Source organism: Ranitomeya variabilis, chromosome 2 (assembly GCF_051348905.1).
Source record: "Ranitomeya variabilis isolate aRanVar5 chromosome 2, aRanVar5.hap1, whole genome shotgun sequence".
In the NCBI taxonomy this organism is placed as follows: domain Eukaryota; kingdom Metazoa; phylum Chordata; class Amphibia; order Anura; family Dendrobatidae; genus Ranitomeya; species Ranitomeya variabilis.
The window spans coordinates 775,511,815-775,526,619 of record NC_135233.1 but is presented as its reverse complement, the minus strand read 5'-3'; the positions used below and the strand labels follow the sequence as shown (position 1 = coordinate 775,526,619).

Here is a 14,805-nt window from a genome sequence, read left to right as displayed (position 1 = left end):
TTAAGTCTTCCTATTAATAAAAACTCCTGGAGCTCCCACTGATCACAAGATGTGGGTCTGATCCCCCACTTTAGTCAGCACCTACGTGACTGGTCAGCGATTAGGGGGCTACAGCAGTAGAAACCCATTGCTGCACATGTTTGCCTGCCTGTTCTGAGTGACAGCTGTCATATGCAGCCATTCTTTGGTATAGGGTACGCTTGGCATAATGTGCAGGTATAGAGCACGTCCTGGGTGATCTGATCTGTTTTTCATCTTTCCAGGTGTCAATGTCACTGACCACGAGCTAACCTTCAACAGCCTTTCTGACGTTCTTCTTGCGCATGTGACGCCATATGTCGTTTTGTTACAAGCCAAGGAATGTCCTGGTAAGGATACATACTTGTTTATCACCTGACTACAGTAAAATAACAATGCTGAATGTGATAATTTGGGAGTGTGCTAGATGTTCCAGATACACATAGACCAAGTTTATTGTTGTTCGACGTGTAAGCGCACGTTTATACTGGTCACTGAACAGAAAAAAACCCAGGCAGAAACATAATAATTGAATACCCCGCAGTAAATAAACAGCAATAGTACATGAAAAGAATATGGCATACTTAGATAACATGGTTTTTGATCAAAAAAATGCAAACGCTGTCCCACCACTTCACGGTGACCATAGTTGGGACAGCCCTAACTTTAATATTAAAAATCTTACCTTTTTTCAAGTGACATGCATGTGGATAAGGGCTGAGAAGGACTGGGCCCAGCTAAGTGCACTATATTATTTCCATACATTATTGCTGTTTATTTACTGTTTCTGTCTTTGGGGTTTTTTTTCTGTTCAGTGGCCAGTGTGAACTTGCTCTTACACGCTGCATGCCCACCAGTTTACATCCCAGTTCATACCTTTTGGGTTTTTTCAGTCTGTTTGCATCATGTGCATATAAAAGGTGTGGACTGGCTTTCCCTGAGGTGGGCATTATATTAATGTGGTCTACCATGACTATCTGTCCACTAGTTGGGCCCAGTCCTTCTCAGCCTTTATCCACATGCATGTCACTTGACAAATGGTGAGGTTTTTAATATTTAGAGTTAGGACTGTCCCAGTTAGGGTCACCAAGAAGTGGTGGGATGGCTTTTGCATTTTTGTGATCAAAAAACATGTTAAAACTAAGTACCGTATATTTATTTTCTTGCACTATTGTTGTTTATTTCTTTACTGCAGGGTGTTCAATCATTGTTTCTTTGGTTTTTTTTTTTCTGCTATGTGTACATGTAGCTGAATTGTGTGCCATCATTGATGTTTATATTGTATTGTATGCCCTTTTAGTTTATTTTACTGTGATCACAGTCACGTACACTCTTATAGCTTGGATTGTTCAAGAATGTGACACCAAACATGTATATTATTGTTTACTCTCCTTTTTATTTATATATACTGTGTATATATATATATATATATATATATATATATATATATATATATATATATATATATATATATATATATATATCCGCTTTTTATAAGCAAAATGTTTTTCCATACCTTTTTTTGTTTTGATCTTTTTTTCTTTTTTTTTTCTTAATCCGTTTTATAGGACTTTAATTTGCTTGCTCACTGATCTAATATCCTGTCGTACTGCAGGATATCGTTAAACACTGACATTTTGCCTGTTAGATTCTGTTAATTGCAGGTCCTTACAGGCCACCGTAACTGTCTCACCCAAAAGTCATTACTTTACAGTGGGCTTCTGTGTCCATTACCGGCAGGCACTACATGATCACCCCTTTCCTCAAATAACCATGTAGATACCGCTGTCACTATTGACTGTAGTCTCCAAAGGGTTAAGCGAACCATGATTGGTTCTAATACAGGTTGTGACTGTTGTAGCAAGGTGTCAACTGTGATATACAGCTGATACCCATTGATGATGGTGACATCTCTACTTGTGAACTGGCGCCATCATTGCTCCGTACATATACAGTGGTTTGCGGGAAGTCACCTACCTCCACTCCAGGTAATGATAAATGCCACGGCACTCCAGACACCCATATGCTTATCTATTAATGTAGCATGTGTTTGTACAGAAGAGAGCCATTGCGTCGGTCAACAGACATTTTTCACGGCCAGTGAATGATGTCAGACAGGTTAGTCCTCCAGGAATGTATCTACCGCTACTCCATACATGTACTGCAGATGTTGGGGAGCGGAGTTAAAGGGGGAAAAAAAATACACTCTTCCAAATCCACCTACCACCAATGATCCACCAGTGCAGGAAAAAGACGTCTCTGCTCCAACACAGTGTGCTCAGGGGCATTGGTGCCCTCCTCTGTCCTGCTGTCTCCAGGATTTTTTGGGAATATTGGCGCTCAGCGTGCAGCAGATAACGGACGCAGGAACTGCATGCATCCTTCAGGCTGTGTGACACACCTGTCCTAGAGAGAGCGTACATCTCGCCATGTACGCAGACACAGTGGCGTAACTTGAAACTCATGGACCCCTATGCGAAAGCTCCAACAGGTCCCCCCAAATATTTTAAATCTTTAATAGCAATAGTCTTCTTCTATAGGCCAAAGGGACTTTTAGGGCCCCCTAGGCTCCAGGGCCCGGGTGTGAATGCCACCCCTGCACCTGTTGTAGTTACACCCCTGCGCAGACATCAGACTCCTTCTCTTTTTCTGTGGCAGCCTGTCACACTCATTTACACAACACCGTCTGTCTGTCAGTCAGTGTTTATTTTGTTGTAAAACTTTATTGATAATGTCTTCCAGGAATAAAGCAGCTTCTTCAGAAGCTCCTGTCACAGCTTATGGGATGTGGAGCAGATTTAGATCTTGATGAGGAGGATGACTATGCTTCTGTCTCTCAGAGGAAGATGAACTGCACCATGGCCTCTCTGTCTGCATGGTATCAGAAGATTACCAAGGTAACTCTTTAGAAGCAACAGTAACCGGAGTTCACAGTACCAAGGAACAATTTACTACATGCCGTTACATTATATAAAATCACTGATTGTCTAGTTATGAATGATTGTCATATTTTCTGTTTTTACTTAACTGAAGAAATCAAGTTCTCCAAAGAAAAAGAGGCCAGCTTCCTTGGAACGTTGTCAAGCACCTCAGATTGTTGTGGTCTTCAAAGATCTGGAAAGTTTTCCATCTTCTGTACTGCAGGAATTCATTGTCATTAGTAGGTACGTAGCTGTGAAGGCTATTCCATATTCTGCTTTAAGGAGTACCACAATTGAGATATACGGGATCGTTATCAGAGATGTCCCGAGAAAGAGCAAACAACAAAGGGAAAAAAATCAGTAATGTGTCAGATGGAATCCGTCATCCACGCACATTGGTGGTGTCACATATGTGCAAAATATTGTATTCTCCTATAGTACAGGAAGTCATGAATCTTTTTGCCATAAGGGAACCCCTGAACCAAATGCCTCTTCCAGGAGCTCACGCAACTACTTCACCTCCACTGGCAGCCTCCATTGTATTCGTGTCCGCACAGAGATGGCAGTCAATCTCTCAGAAGGACTGTTCCCATACGGCCAACGTTGGCTGACATTCAGATCAATAAATTACATGTTGTGCTACAGCTCTGCTCACAACCAGCATGTCAGTCTCCTCTCCTGCTCTGTAATCCTGAATGTGGTGACAAATCTCTGCTTTCATGTCCTGTCCTGTTACAATCCTATAAAGAGAGATCTCTTACAGCTGTCATTCTGGCTATTCTTCCATCCATTTGAATGGTAGTCTTCTGTTTTCTTCCAAGTCTCTCTGGTTTGGCTTTCCATTTTAAAGCATTGGAGATCATTTTAGCTGAACAGCCGATCATTGTCTGCACTTCTTTATAAGTGTTACCCTCTCCAATCAACTTTTTAATCTAAGTACGCTGTTCTTCTGAACAATGTCTTGAATGAGCCATATTTCTCAGGCTTTCAAGGAGAAATGCATGTACATGTCCTGGCTTCACCATTAAATAAGGGCCACCTGATTCACGCCTGTTTCTTCACAGAATGATTGACCTCACTAATTGAACTGCTATTATTTTGAACACTCCTCCTTTCAATTATTCTAATACACAAACTCAACAACCTGCAGATCATGAATGCAGAGTCTGTTGGTTTCCTTAGAATCTACTGCACCAACTGGTAAATTGTTGTTTATACCAAAAACAGCGATTAACCTGGTTAGTCATATTGGCCTGCTATTATTTTGAACACTACTGTATCAGACGTATCCGTGAAAATGCTGGGTGTTGGTGTTGTGCCTATACATAATCTGGTAATCTCTGTCCCAGGGGGTCCCTCCTATATAAATGAGGGCAGTAGACAAGGCTGCTTGCGTTGAACACTGAAATCTATGAAACAGGCAAGGCATTTTACACTTCTACAATTTATGCCAGTTTTGCCGTTCAGAGTGTACGAAGTCTATTTGCATTAAGAAAAAAAGTTAGACCTTTTTTCCTACCTAATGTCCTGCTTTTTATATAGTTACCCTTCAAATAAGACGTAATACACCAAATGGAATAATAGAAAGTCATGTGTGCCAAAGTTCAGTGTCCCATGATATAACCAATGTAAATGAACTGACAGTCCTTTATTCATATTTAAAGGCTAAATTGCTCTGCATTTTTTTGAATGATACATTTTGCAACTTTCTAAATTGAACATTTCCTACCATTTTGCTGTGGCAGTCTGTGTAAACCCTTCATCTAGCTGGCTTTGTTGCTGATTTTGACATCTTGTCTCAGCTTTATCAGTTTAGTCTGCTCTCTGCCTTTATTTTCATCTTAGAAATAGTGATAGTGAGGGGGAGGGGGGTATAATGAACAGATCAGAGTGTGGAGAGGAAGTAAAGCATCACTATCTTCTTAGAGGGCAGATCACACCGGCGGTACTCTTCAGAGGGGGGAGAGAGAAGACAAATATAGAACAAAACTTTTCGTGAGACATGATTTAGGCCGATAACCTTGCACTTTTTTTCTCTAAATGAATGAATCCACTGACAGTGTGTGATAAATTTCTCCCAATGTTGCTGAATATATTATGACAATTCTAGAGATGAAAATGTGTACATTTCTCTAAAAATTACATTCTGGGTGCTAATACCTTGTTCAGGAAATGGATGGATCACTGATTTTTTACTGATGTCACTTTATTTGTAACACAATACATGAAATGTTTGCTTTTATTCAGTGTATTTTCCTTCTGTTTCTCAGTCGTTACTGCAAGGAGTTGCCTCTGGTTTTGGTGTATGGCATTGCCACATCTCCAATGATAATCCACAGACTTCTGTCTCACTCGGTGTCCTCTCTGCTGTGTATAGAACTGTTTCAGTCCTCATCATGCACAGATCATTTGTCAACTGTAGTAAATAAGGTAAGTAATTCTGTTTTATTCAAAGTATTACAATGTATTTACTTCTTCTGACTCCTTTTAATGGCGCTTTCTATCAGAAATAATACATGCACGGCGGAGATCAGCTGCTCTCCTTAGGTTGCACTCCTGGCACCCTGGGCAAGCAGTGGCTACTGTAGGAGAAATGTAATAAGCCGGATTACTCACCGGTAATGCTCTTTTAGTGAGTCCACGACAGCACCCCACTGGAGAGAGAGGGATCCGCCCCGCAGGAACAGGAAACCTATTGAGAAATAAAAGAGGGCGGTCCGCCTCTCCTCCTCAGTTTTGATTTCAGAGTACCCGGAGGACCGCCAGTGTTAGGCAAATATCATTTATTTCATTCTTTAAACTTATTTGCTTATGATTAAAAAGGATTTTACTCAATCAGTATTATATTAATCTAGGGAGGGATGTAAGAGGGTGCTGTCGTGGACTCACTAAAAGAGCATTACCGGTGAGTAATCCGGCTTTTTACTTTTCGCCACGACAGCACCCCACTGGAGATCTTTCAGAGACCATCACCTAGGGAGGGGACCACCGTGCTGAGGACAGTCCTGCCAAAGTCTAGGTCAGAAGTTGACGATAGGTCTAGCCTATAGTGGTTATAAAATGTAGAAGGATTTGACCAAGTTGCCGCCTTACATATAGTTTCAATCGGGACGTCTCCCCTCTCTGCCCAGGAGGATGCCATAGCTCTGGTAGAGTGCGCTGTTATGCCTTCCGGAGGGATTTCTTTCCTCGCGGAGTAAGCCAGTCTGATAGATTCTCTGATCCACCGGGATAAGGTGCTTTTTGTTACTCCATTACCCTTCTTGACACCCTGGAAGGAAACAAACAGAGCCCTACTCTGTCGCCAGCTGCTGGTCTTTTCAATGTATTTTAACACTACTCTTTTAACGTCTAGAGTGTGATATTTTTGTTCTTCAGGAGTGGATGGATTACTGAAGAAAGTGGGCAAGATTATTTCTTGTGACCTGTGGAATTTTTTCGCTACTTTGGGCAGGTAGGAAGGGTCTGGTTTAAGAATTAACTTATCCTGAAAGGCTAACAGAAAAGGTGGATCTATAGAGAGTGCTTGGATGTCACTGATTCTCCTAGCTGAAGTCAGTGCTACCAAGAGGGCCGTTTTTAGTGATAGACATTTAATTGGTATTGAGTCTATTGGCTCGAACGGAGAGTCTGTTAGGGCTTGTAAGACTAAATTTAAATCCCAGGGTGGAATCCTAGGTATGTTAACTGGATTCATTCTTTCGCAGGCCGTAATAAATCTGGATACCCATCTATCCCCCGCAATGTTATAGCCATAGAGGGCTCCTAGTGCTGATACATGAACCTTTAAGGTGTTTACAGTTAGACCCAGTTCTCTCCCTTTTTGAAGAAATTCCAGGATAGAATATATAGGAATTTCTGACGTGTTGGTAGATGTATGGAATTGTAGGAATTTTTTCCATACTCTCGTATAGATTTTTGTTGTGGAGGGTTTCCTACTATGGAGAAGTGTATCAACCAAACCCCCCGAGAACCCTCTTGATTTTAGCATCTGCCTCTCAAGTTCCAGGCCGTCAGGTGAAGATTGTCCACCTGAGGGTGGAAAAACGGACCTTGGAAGAGAAGATTGGGTGTTGAGGGGAGGACCCAAGGATCTGAGACCGACATGGTCTGTAGCCATGAAAACCATGGTCTCTTGGGCCAGAATGGAGCTATTAGAAAGATTCTCGCTCCTTCCTCTCTGATCTTGCGTATAACTTGAGGTAGCAATATGATCGGAGGAAATGCGTACGCCAGACTGAACTGCCAGGGGGCTTGGAGAGCGTCCAGAATGTCCGGATGATCCGCTGGAGATAGGGAGACGAATCTCTGAACTTTTCTGTTTCTTCTTGTGGCGAAGAGATCTATCTGAGGACGGCCCCAAAGAGATACTATGTCCAGGAAAATTTGCTGGTTTAGACACCACTCTCCTTGTCTTAGGGTGTGTCGACTTAGAAAGTCCGCCTGCTGGTTGTTTGCTCCTCTTATGTGCAGTGCAGTAAGGGATGCTAGATGACTTTCTGCTAGATTTAAAATTTCCGTAGCAGAAGACATCAGAGTCTCTGATCGCGTACCTCCTTGACGGTTTAGATACGCCACGGTGGTGGTGTTGTCGGACAGGACTTTGACGTCTTTCCCCCGAAGCTGTGGGAGGAAATGGTATAAGGCGTACTTTACAGCATTTAGTTCTTTGAAGTTAGAGGAGCTGCAGCTTTCCTCTATGCTCCATGATCCCTGGCAATAATCATTCCCCATATGAGCGCCCCATCCATGAGGACTGGCGTCAGTGGTTATGGTATGAGATGGCGTTATTACCCATGGAACCCCACTCATCAAATGGTTTGAGTCTAGCCACCACTCTAAGGATGTTAAAACCTCCTGAGACAAGGTTATTTTTGCATTTAGGTGACCCAATAACCGTTTATCCTCTTGTAAAACTTGATGTTGCAGTGTTCTAGTGTGGTGTTGAGCCCATCTTACTGCAGGTATACAAGAGATAAGAGACCCTAATAATGACATAGCCTGTCTTAGGGATATACGTGGATTGTTTATTGCGGCTAGGACTTTGTGTCTGATCAGCGGAATTTTTACCTGTGGCAGAAGACACTTTTGAGATATAGAGTCTAAATGGAACCCCAAGAACGCTTGACGGGAAAGTGGAGTGAGTCTGGATTTGTCGGTATTGATTATCCAGCCCAGGCCCTGTAGAGAGGAAATTGTGTGAGCTAAACGGTCGGTACATTGAGTAGCTGAATTTCCTATTACCAGAAAGTCATCCAGATAGGGCACAATTAAGGTTTCCTTCTGGCGAAGGTAGGCCATCACCTCTAGCATTATCTTGGTGAAGATCCTCGGCGCTGTTGAGGCCGAAGGGCAGGGCCACATATTGGAAATGATGAACCTCGTTGTTGATTTTTACTGCCACCCTGAGGAATTTCTGGTATCTGTTATGAATAGGGATATGATAATATGCATCTTTTAGATCAATGCCCCCCATCATACAGTTTGGGAAGAGGAGCTTTATGGTGGATCTAATGGATTCCATTTTAAAAGTATAATTTTCGATAAATGAGTTGAGTTTTTTAAGGTTTATAATTGTCCTAAAGGAGCCGTCGGGTTTAGAAATTAGGAATAGGGGAGAGTAGAATCCCCTACCCTCCTGTCCCACCGGAACTTGGACTAAGACCCGTTTTGATAATAGGGTTTGAATCTCAAGCTCTAGTGCCTGTTGCTGTATAGGCGAGCTGAGAGATGTTATAATATAAGACTCGTGGGGAACACGAGAGAATTTTAATTTGATTCCATCTCGGATGATATTTAAAACCCACGAGCTAGATGTTATTTTTTCCCATTGAGTGGCGAAAAATTTAAGTCTGCCCCCTACTGGTATATCCTCAGTATTTGTTGTCTTTTGGGGGGTTGGGTCTTCTAAACATGGTACCTCTCTGCTTGTCGTCTTTAGCGGTCCCATGTTGTAGACCTATCCGTTTGCCTTTTGCCAAACGGTCTCCTTTTAAAGGCCCTCCTATAAAAGGGAATAGAAGAGTCAGGAAAAGCCTTTTTCCTGTCTTTCGCTTTCTTTAGTATGTCGTCTAGAGTTTTACCAAAGAGGAACTCACCCTCACATGGGATGGCGCATATTTTAGATTTTGATTGCGCATCGCCTTTCCAGCTTTTCATCCATAGTGCACGCCTTGCGTTGTTTACCAGACCTGCAGATCTTGCCGCTAACAGAAGGGTGTCCGCGGATGCGTCTGCCATAAAGGCTGCTGCGCCCCGTATCAGGGGGATAGCTGCCCGTAATTTATCTCTTGAGATTTTATTCTCAATTTGCTGGTCCAGTTGATCGATCCATATGAGCATCGATCTGGCCGTGCAAGTGCTTGCGACTGCTGGCTTAAATATTCCTGTAGTCGCCTCCCAGGATCTTTTAAGGGAGGACTCGGCTTTACGATCCAGAGGGTCAGAGAGCAGTCCCGCATCTTCTACAGGTAAGGTTGACTGCTTCGAGGTAGAGGCTACAGCTGCGTCAACTTTAGGGACTTTTGTCCATGTAAGAAGTTCGTCGTCACTAAACGGGTATTTACGTTTTGACGACGAGGGTAGAAAGCTTCTCTGATCCTGCTTTTCCCATTCCCTTTTTACTAATGCTTTTACTGCTGGTATGACCGGAAAGCATCTCCTTTTTCTCTCCGCCAAACCCGCAAACATTATGTCCTGCGTGGTTTGTGCCCCTTTGGACTCTTCACACCCCATAGTGTCTCGTATAGATTTTACTAAATTGTCCACACTCTCCACTGGGAAACAAGGACGTCCCTCAATTTCAGACGATGAAGATGATGATGATGATAGGGAGGCGTCTGAACATACAACCTGGTCACTATCTGAATCTGACAAGGGTGTTGGTATTTTAGGTTTGGTTTTAGGAGGCTTATCTTGGGACATAGCTCTTAATTCTTCCCTTATAATGGTACGCAGGTCCGTAACGGACATTGCCGCTCCTTGTGTGGTTTCGGTTATGCAGTCCTGGCAGAGCCTTTTGGGGTATGAGTCGGGTAGGGGCTGGCTACATAAAGCGCATTCCCTATGTTTTGTTTTTTGTCGCTTTTTAACCTGACCCGAGGTGTGCTGACGAGAGAAGGAGGAAGAGAGAGAGAGAGGGGAAATAGCATTAGCTTAATAGGTAGAGTCACTCACACTCACCCAGTGAAGCTGAAAATACCGGATCAGAAGCCCGAGATCCTGTCCTGGATCTGACCACCGAGCCGCTCTTATGACCGGTGTCTGAAGATCCTTTGCTGGGACGATCCTTGGCGGGGGGTACTTGGTCTCCTGTTTCAGGGTCCATGGCACCTGGGGATGACATCTTGCATCGCCAAATAATGGTGCTGTTTTGATTTATATATGGCGCCTAGGCGTCCTCCGTTTTGCGCCTGCGCAAGGGCCGCGCCTCCCCCCCGCCTGCTGGCCGCAGCCCGGACACTCCGGAAGTTCTACTATACTTCCGGGTGAATCATTGGTGGTGGTCGGCGCGTGCGCAGTCCGGGCTTATCCAGCCTCGGACCTACTTCCGGAACGCTGTCCTCACCTGATCGGCGAGGATTCCGGCGCCTGCTTCTGCCACCCGCTTTCGGAAATGATGCCCGGCGGCCTCACCTGGACCAGGACATCATCCGGGGCTTCTGTCAGGCGAGGAGGGAGCCGTCAAACGGATCTCCCCCGACGCTGCCTCTGGACTGCAGCCCCTGCCGTTCTCAAAGATACTGCACAGGCGGCGTGCATGCCCAGGTATTCTCTTCATAGAAATCCTGTCGTTCCCGCAGGAACAGGAAACCTAAACTGAGGAGGAGAGGCGGACCGCCCCCTTTTATTTCTCAATAGGTTTCCTGTTCCTGCGGGGCGGATCCCTCTCTCTCCAGTGGGGTGCTGTCGTGGCGAAGAGTAAAATATATTCCTTTTGGCTTTTCACCCCTTCCAGCTCAGCATTGTAATGGCCAACACTTCGCACACCAAACTATTATGGTGCAAGAGTGGCATTGGTGCTGGAGCTGCACCCTCTGTATTTAGAAGCAGGAGGCGGCACAATATTCATTATTGATATATGGCACGTACCTGCTGCTTGTGAGATGCAGACTCCTGTACTGTTATAACATTAGAGGTACGTTGTAAAAAAAAAAGTTACTTCAACATTACATGTACTACAAAGTGGTGCCTTCAATAAAAATAGCTGATTTGGCTAAAAAGTTGTAACTTTCAGAATGTAATGATGATAAAACTCTCTCCTCCTGTACCAGTCGTGACCTGTATTGTTTAACATTATTGTACTTGTTTTTATTATGTATACCCCTCCTCACATGTAAAGCGCCATGGAATAAATGGCGCTATAATAATAATAATAAAAAATATCACTGTGTGCATGCGTCATCTGTGTTCCAACTTCTTGCGTTTTCTCATTTGACAAACCTAAATAAAACCTGAATTATGAAATCCTCTTATTGTTTCACTCATACTCACGTGGGTGGCAAAGAATCGACATTAAGTAAAGCCTACGTGCATGACCCCTCCAAAGAATAAAGGTTCAGGCTGTCACGTATGTTCCAGACACATCTCTACATATTCTCCTCCAGGATGGCTGACATCTGGCTCATACAAATGCCAGCATCTGCCTCTAACTGCAGTGACTGGAGCTCGCTCTGATTGCTGCAGCGTAACCATTTTAGATGCTGCTGTCAATCTGACAATATCGTTTAAATGATGTCCTTGCCAGTGCGTGCACACATTGGTTTTCATCAGCCCCATGTGATGAAACTGCAGGGCACCCATAGGTTATCATGGGAGACGAGTGCCTGTTGAAAGCCCCACCATAGCTGCCATATTAGTCCTCTTGTGAAGCTCAGCCATAGTATACACAATTGAACAAATCGGGTTCAAATCCTTTAAGGGAACTAAAAAATGCAATAAATATGAAAATAAGAAAACGAGCTATACAAAGTATTAAAATCTAAAAATAAACATGTTTTGTCATGGCCAAAGAAGTCCTTTCTGTCCAGATAAGATTGTTCAAACCACACAATAAATGCCCATTAGGGGAAAAAGCGCCATTATTGCCATTTTTGGTTGCGCACTTTAACCCCTTTACCCACTCAAGCCTGCTTTCACCTTAATGAGCGGGCCAAATTTTACAATTCTGACCAGTGTCACTTTACGAGGTAATTAACCCTGGAACACTTCAATGGATCCCACTGATTCTGAGAATGTTTTTGTGACTTATCGTACTCCATGACAGTGGTAAAGTTTGTTCAATATGACTTGCACTTATTTGTGGAAAAATTGTAAATTTGGCAAAAATTTTGCAATTTTCAAACTTTTAATTTTTGTGGAGATATGTCACACGAAATAGCTAATAAATAACATTTCCCACATGTCCACTTTACATCAGCAAAATTTTTGAAAGATGATTTTTTATTTTTTTTTTGTTAGGACGTTATAAGGGTTACAAGTTGACCAGCGATTTTTCATTTTTCGAATAAGATTTCCCAAACTATTTTTTCTCCTTCGCCTCATTGGGGGACACAGCCCGTGGGTGTATGCTGCTGCCACTAGGAGGCTGACACTAAAGGTACCGTCACACTCAGCGACGCTGCAGCGATATATACAACGAGCCGATCGCTGGAGCATCGCTGTTTAGGTCGCTGTAGAGATGTCAAACACAGCAGCTCCAGAACGATGCAGGAGTGATCCTGTGACGTAAGGGCTACTCACTTATTGTTCTCACAGGTCGTTGGCTCCATGTAAATTATTGCTGGCATCGTTGCTTTTGCTGTCAAACACGATGATTCACGCCGATCTAACGACCAAATAAAGTTCTGAACTTTCAGCTCCGACCAGCGATATCACAGCGGGATCCAGATCGCTGCTGCGTGTCAAACACAACGGGATTGCTATCCAGGACGCTGCAACGTCACGGATCGTTGTCGTTCTCGTTGCAAAAACGCTCAGTGTGAAGGTACCTTAAGTGATACAAAGAAAGTGATCTCCTCCCCTGCAGTATACACCTTCCTGCTGGCACTCAGCTAACCAGTTCTTGCTTAGTGTCTGTAGGAGGCACACGGGTCTGTTTCAGACCCCAACGTTTTTATTTTATTTTTTACTTTTCTGTAAATTTTTATTTTTTAATTAACGGAGTGAAGGGGGCGACGGTTCCTTTCAAGGTTCCTATCTCCCCCGAATCATCAACAGGCAAGCACGGCGAGTATACCTCCCCGTACCCTCTCCTGCGACGTGGGAAGCCATGCCTGAGCTCACTTCAGGGGCGACGGGTCCTTTCATGGTCCCGATCTTCCCACACCAGCAACAGGCGACCACATGGAGTGTCGCCTCCATGTATCCTCTCCTGGATCCAGGCCTTATGCCGGACAACTGGCCCTGTCCACCCGAGGACTGAACTCCGTGGATGTACAGAGGCCCCTCTCTATGGCGTCCGAGCAGCCCCCACTGTCCCACCACTGTGAAAGCGGATGGCACAAGGAGGCGGACGGTTCCTCTCCACCTCCCTAACAAAGGGATGGTGGATTGAGGTTTATCCCTGCACTGTCCACGCTGCACAGAACAGCACTGAAACCCACATCCGCGGCGGCTCCATGCCGGGAAGCGCACCGATGGTGAGTGGATCCATCTTCAGAGGGATATCCACATGCTGACAGGCAGCCTCAGCCACTTTCCTGTGGCCCACCTCTCTGAGGTAACGCTCTGGCCGGCTGCAAAAATTTAGCCCCTGGCTTCGGCCGATGTGTAGGCCGCATCCCGGAAGTCTCGCCTGGAACGCCCCCCTGGTGTCGCCCACCGGCTACAGAAATTTAGGCCCCGGCTTGGGCCTATTCAACATCGTGTCCGTGGCTCCTCCCCCCGAATTGGCGCTTCTCGCTCTCCGCGAGATTTTATCAACTCTGCAACTCCCGGTGGCCATCTTGGTCCACCCGGCCGGCTCACACTGGGGCAACGGTTTTTTGCATTAAAGGGGCACATCCACTTTACATCAGTAACGACCAGTATTCCCTGGTCTTAAAGGCATATGACAAGTATTCCTTGGTCTTAAGGGCGCATGATCAATCCGAGGAGCCCTCCACCGCCAACCCCAGCTTATCCTCTAGTTCCCCTCAGTGGACTTCGTCACTGACCGCAATCCATGGTTCTCTGACCAAGAGATAGGGTTCACAGAGGGATTCAATGTGGCTCGGAGTGCTCGCAGGACCGATATACATGGTCCCTTTCCTACATGGGAGCCGTCAGCTAGCAGGGGCCGCAAGTATTCTAGAAACATACAGGCATCTAGAAAACGGAAGTTTTCATTTCCTGCTCCCTCACCAATGATTTGATGACAACAAGTCTCTGAATATGGATTGGATATTGCCTGAAATTGCCAGAGCTTCAGAGAAGAGTAACCAATCTTGTTACATTGATGAAGACTCTGGTTCTGCTCTAGACTATGCAGTGTCCCTCAGAAGGAGACTAAACTCCCTCGTAGAGCATTTGCCATTCAGTTCGGATAAGCGATTCACAGGACAGAAGCCTCTACGTGTGATGCCATGCCTGGCCTGATTTTTAAGGGCGACGAGTCCTTTAAAGGGCACCGATCTCCCCACACCCCCCTCTGCATCACCACTATTTAGCGGATGATGCAAGAAGGCGGACAATTCCTCTCCACTTCCCTGTTAAGAGGTTGATGGATCGAGGGTTCCTAATTTTTATCTCTGCACCGTCAAAAGAGAGCGGCGATGGCAAGAGACTATGACCTGCCGGATGCAGCCGCACATTCTGCCATGGGGCAGATTAACCGGGTAGAATCTCCTGTGGTATACCTACCAGTATCCCTACCCGATGGGTCATC

General features: G+C 44.7%; 1 protein-coding gene across 2 annotated transcripts in view; it reads left to right on the top strand.

The window, feature by feature from the left end:
* ORC3 (origin recognition complex subunit 3) overlaps nt 1–14,805 on the top strand; it is a 114,015-nt gene that overhangs the window by 18,972 nt on the left and 80,238 nt on the right. For both annotated transcript variants that reach the window (XM_077289749.1, XM_077289750.1), the window contains exons 6-9: nt 264–368; nt 2,761–2,915; nt 3,052–3,182; nt 5,210–5,369. In XM_077289749.1, the coding sequence (XP_077145864.1) occupies nt 264–368; nt 2,761–2,915; nt 3,052–3,182; nt 5,210–5,369 (551 nt within the window). The remainder of the gene's footprint in view (nt 1–263; nt 369–2,760; nt 2,916–3,051; nt 3,183–5,209; nt 5,370–14,805) is intronic.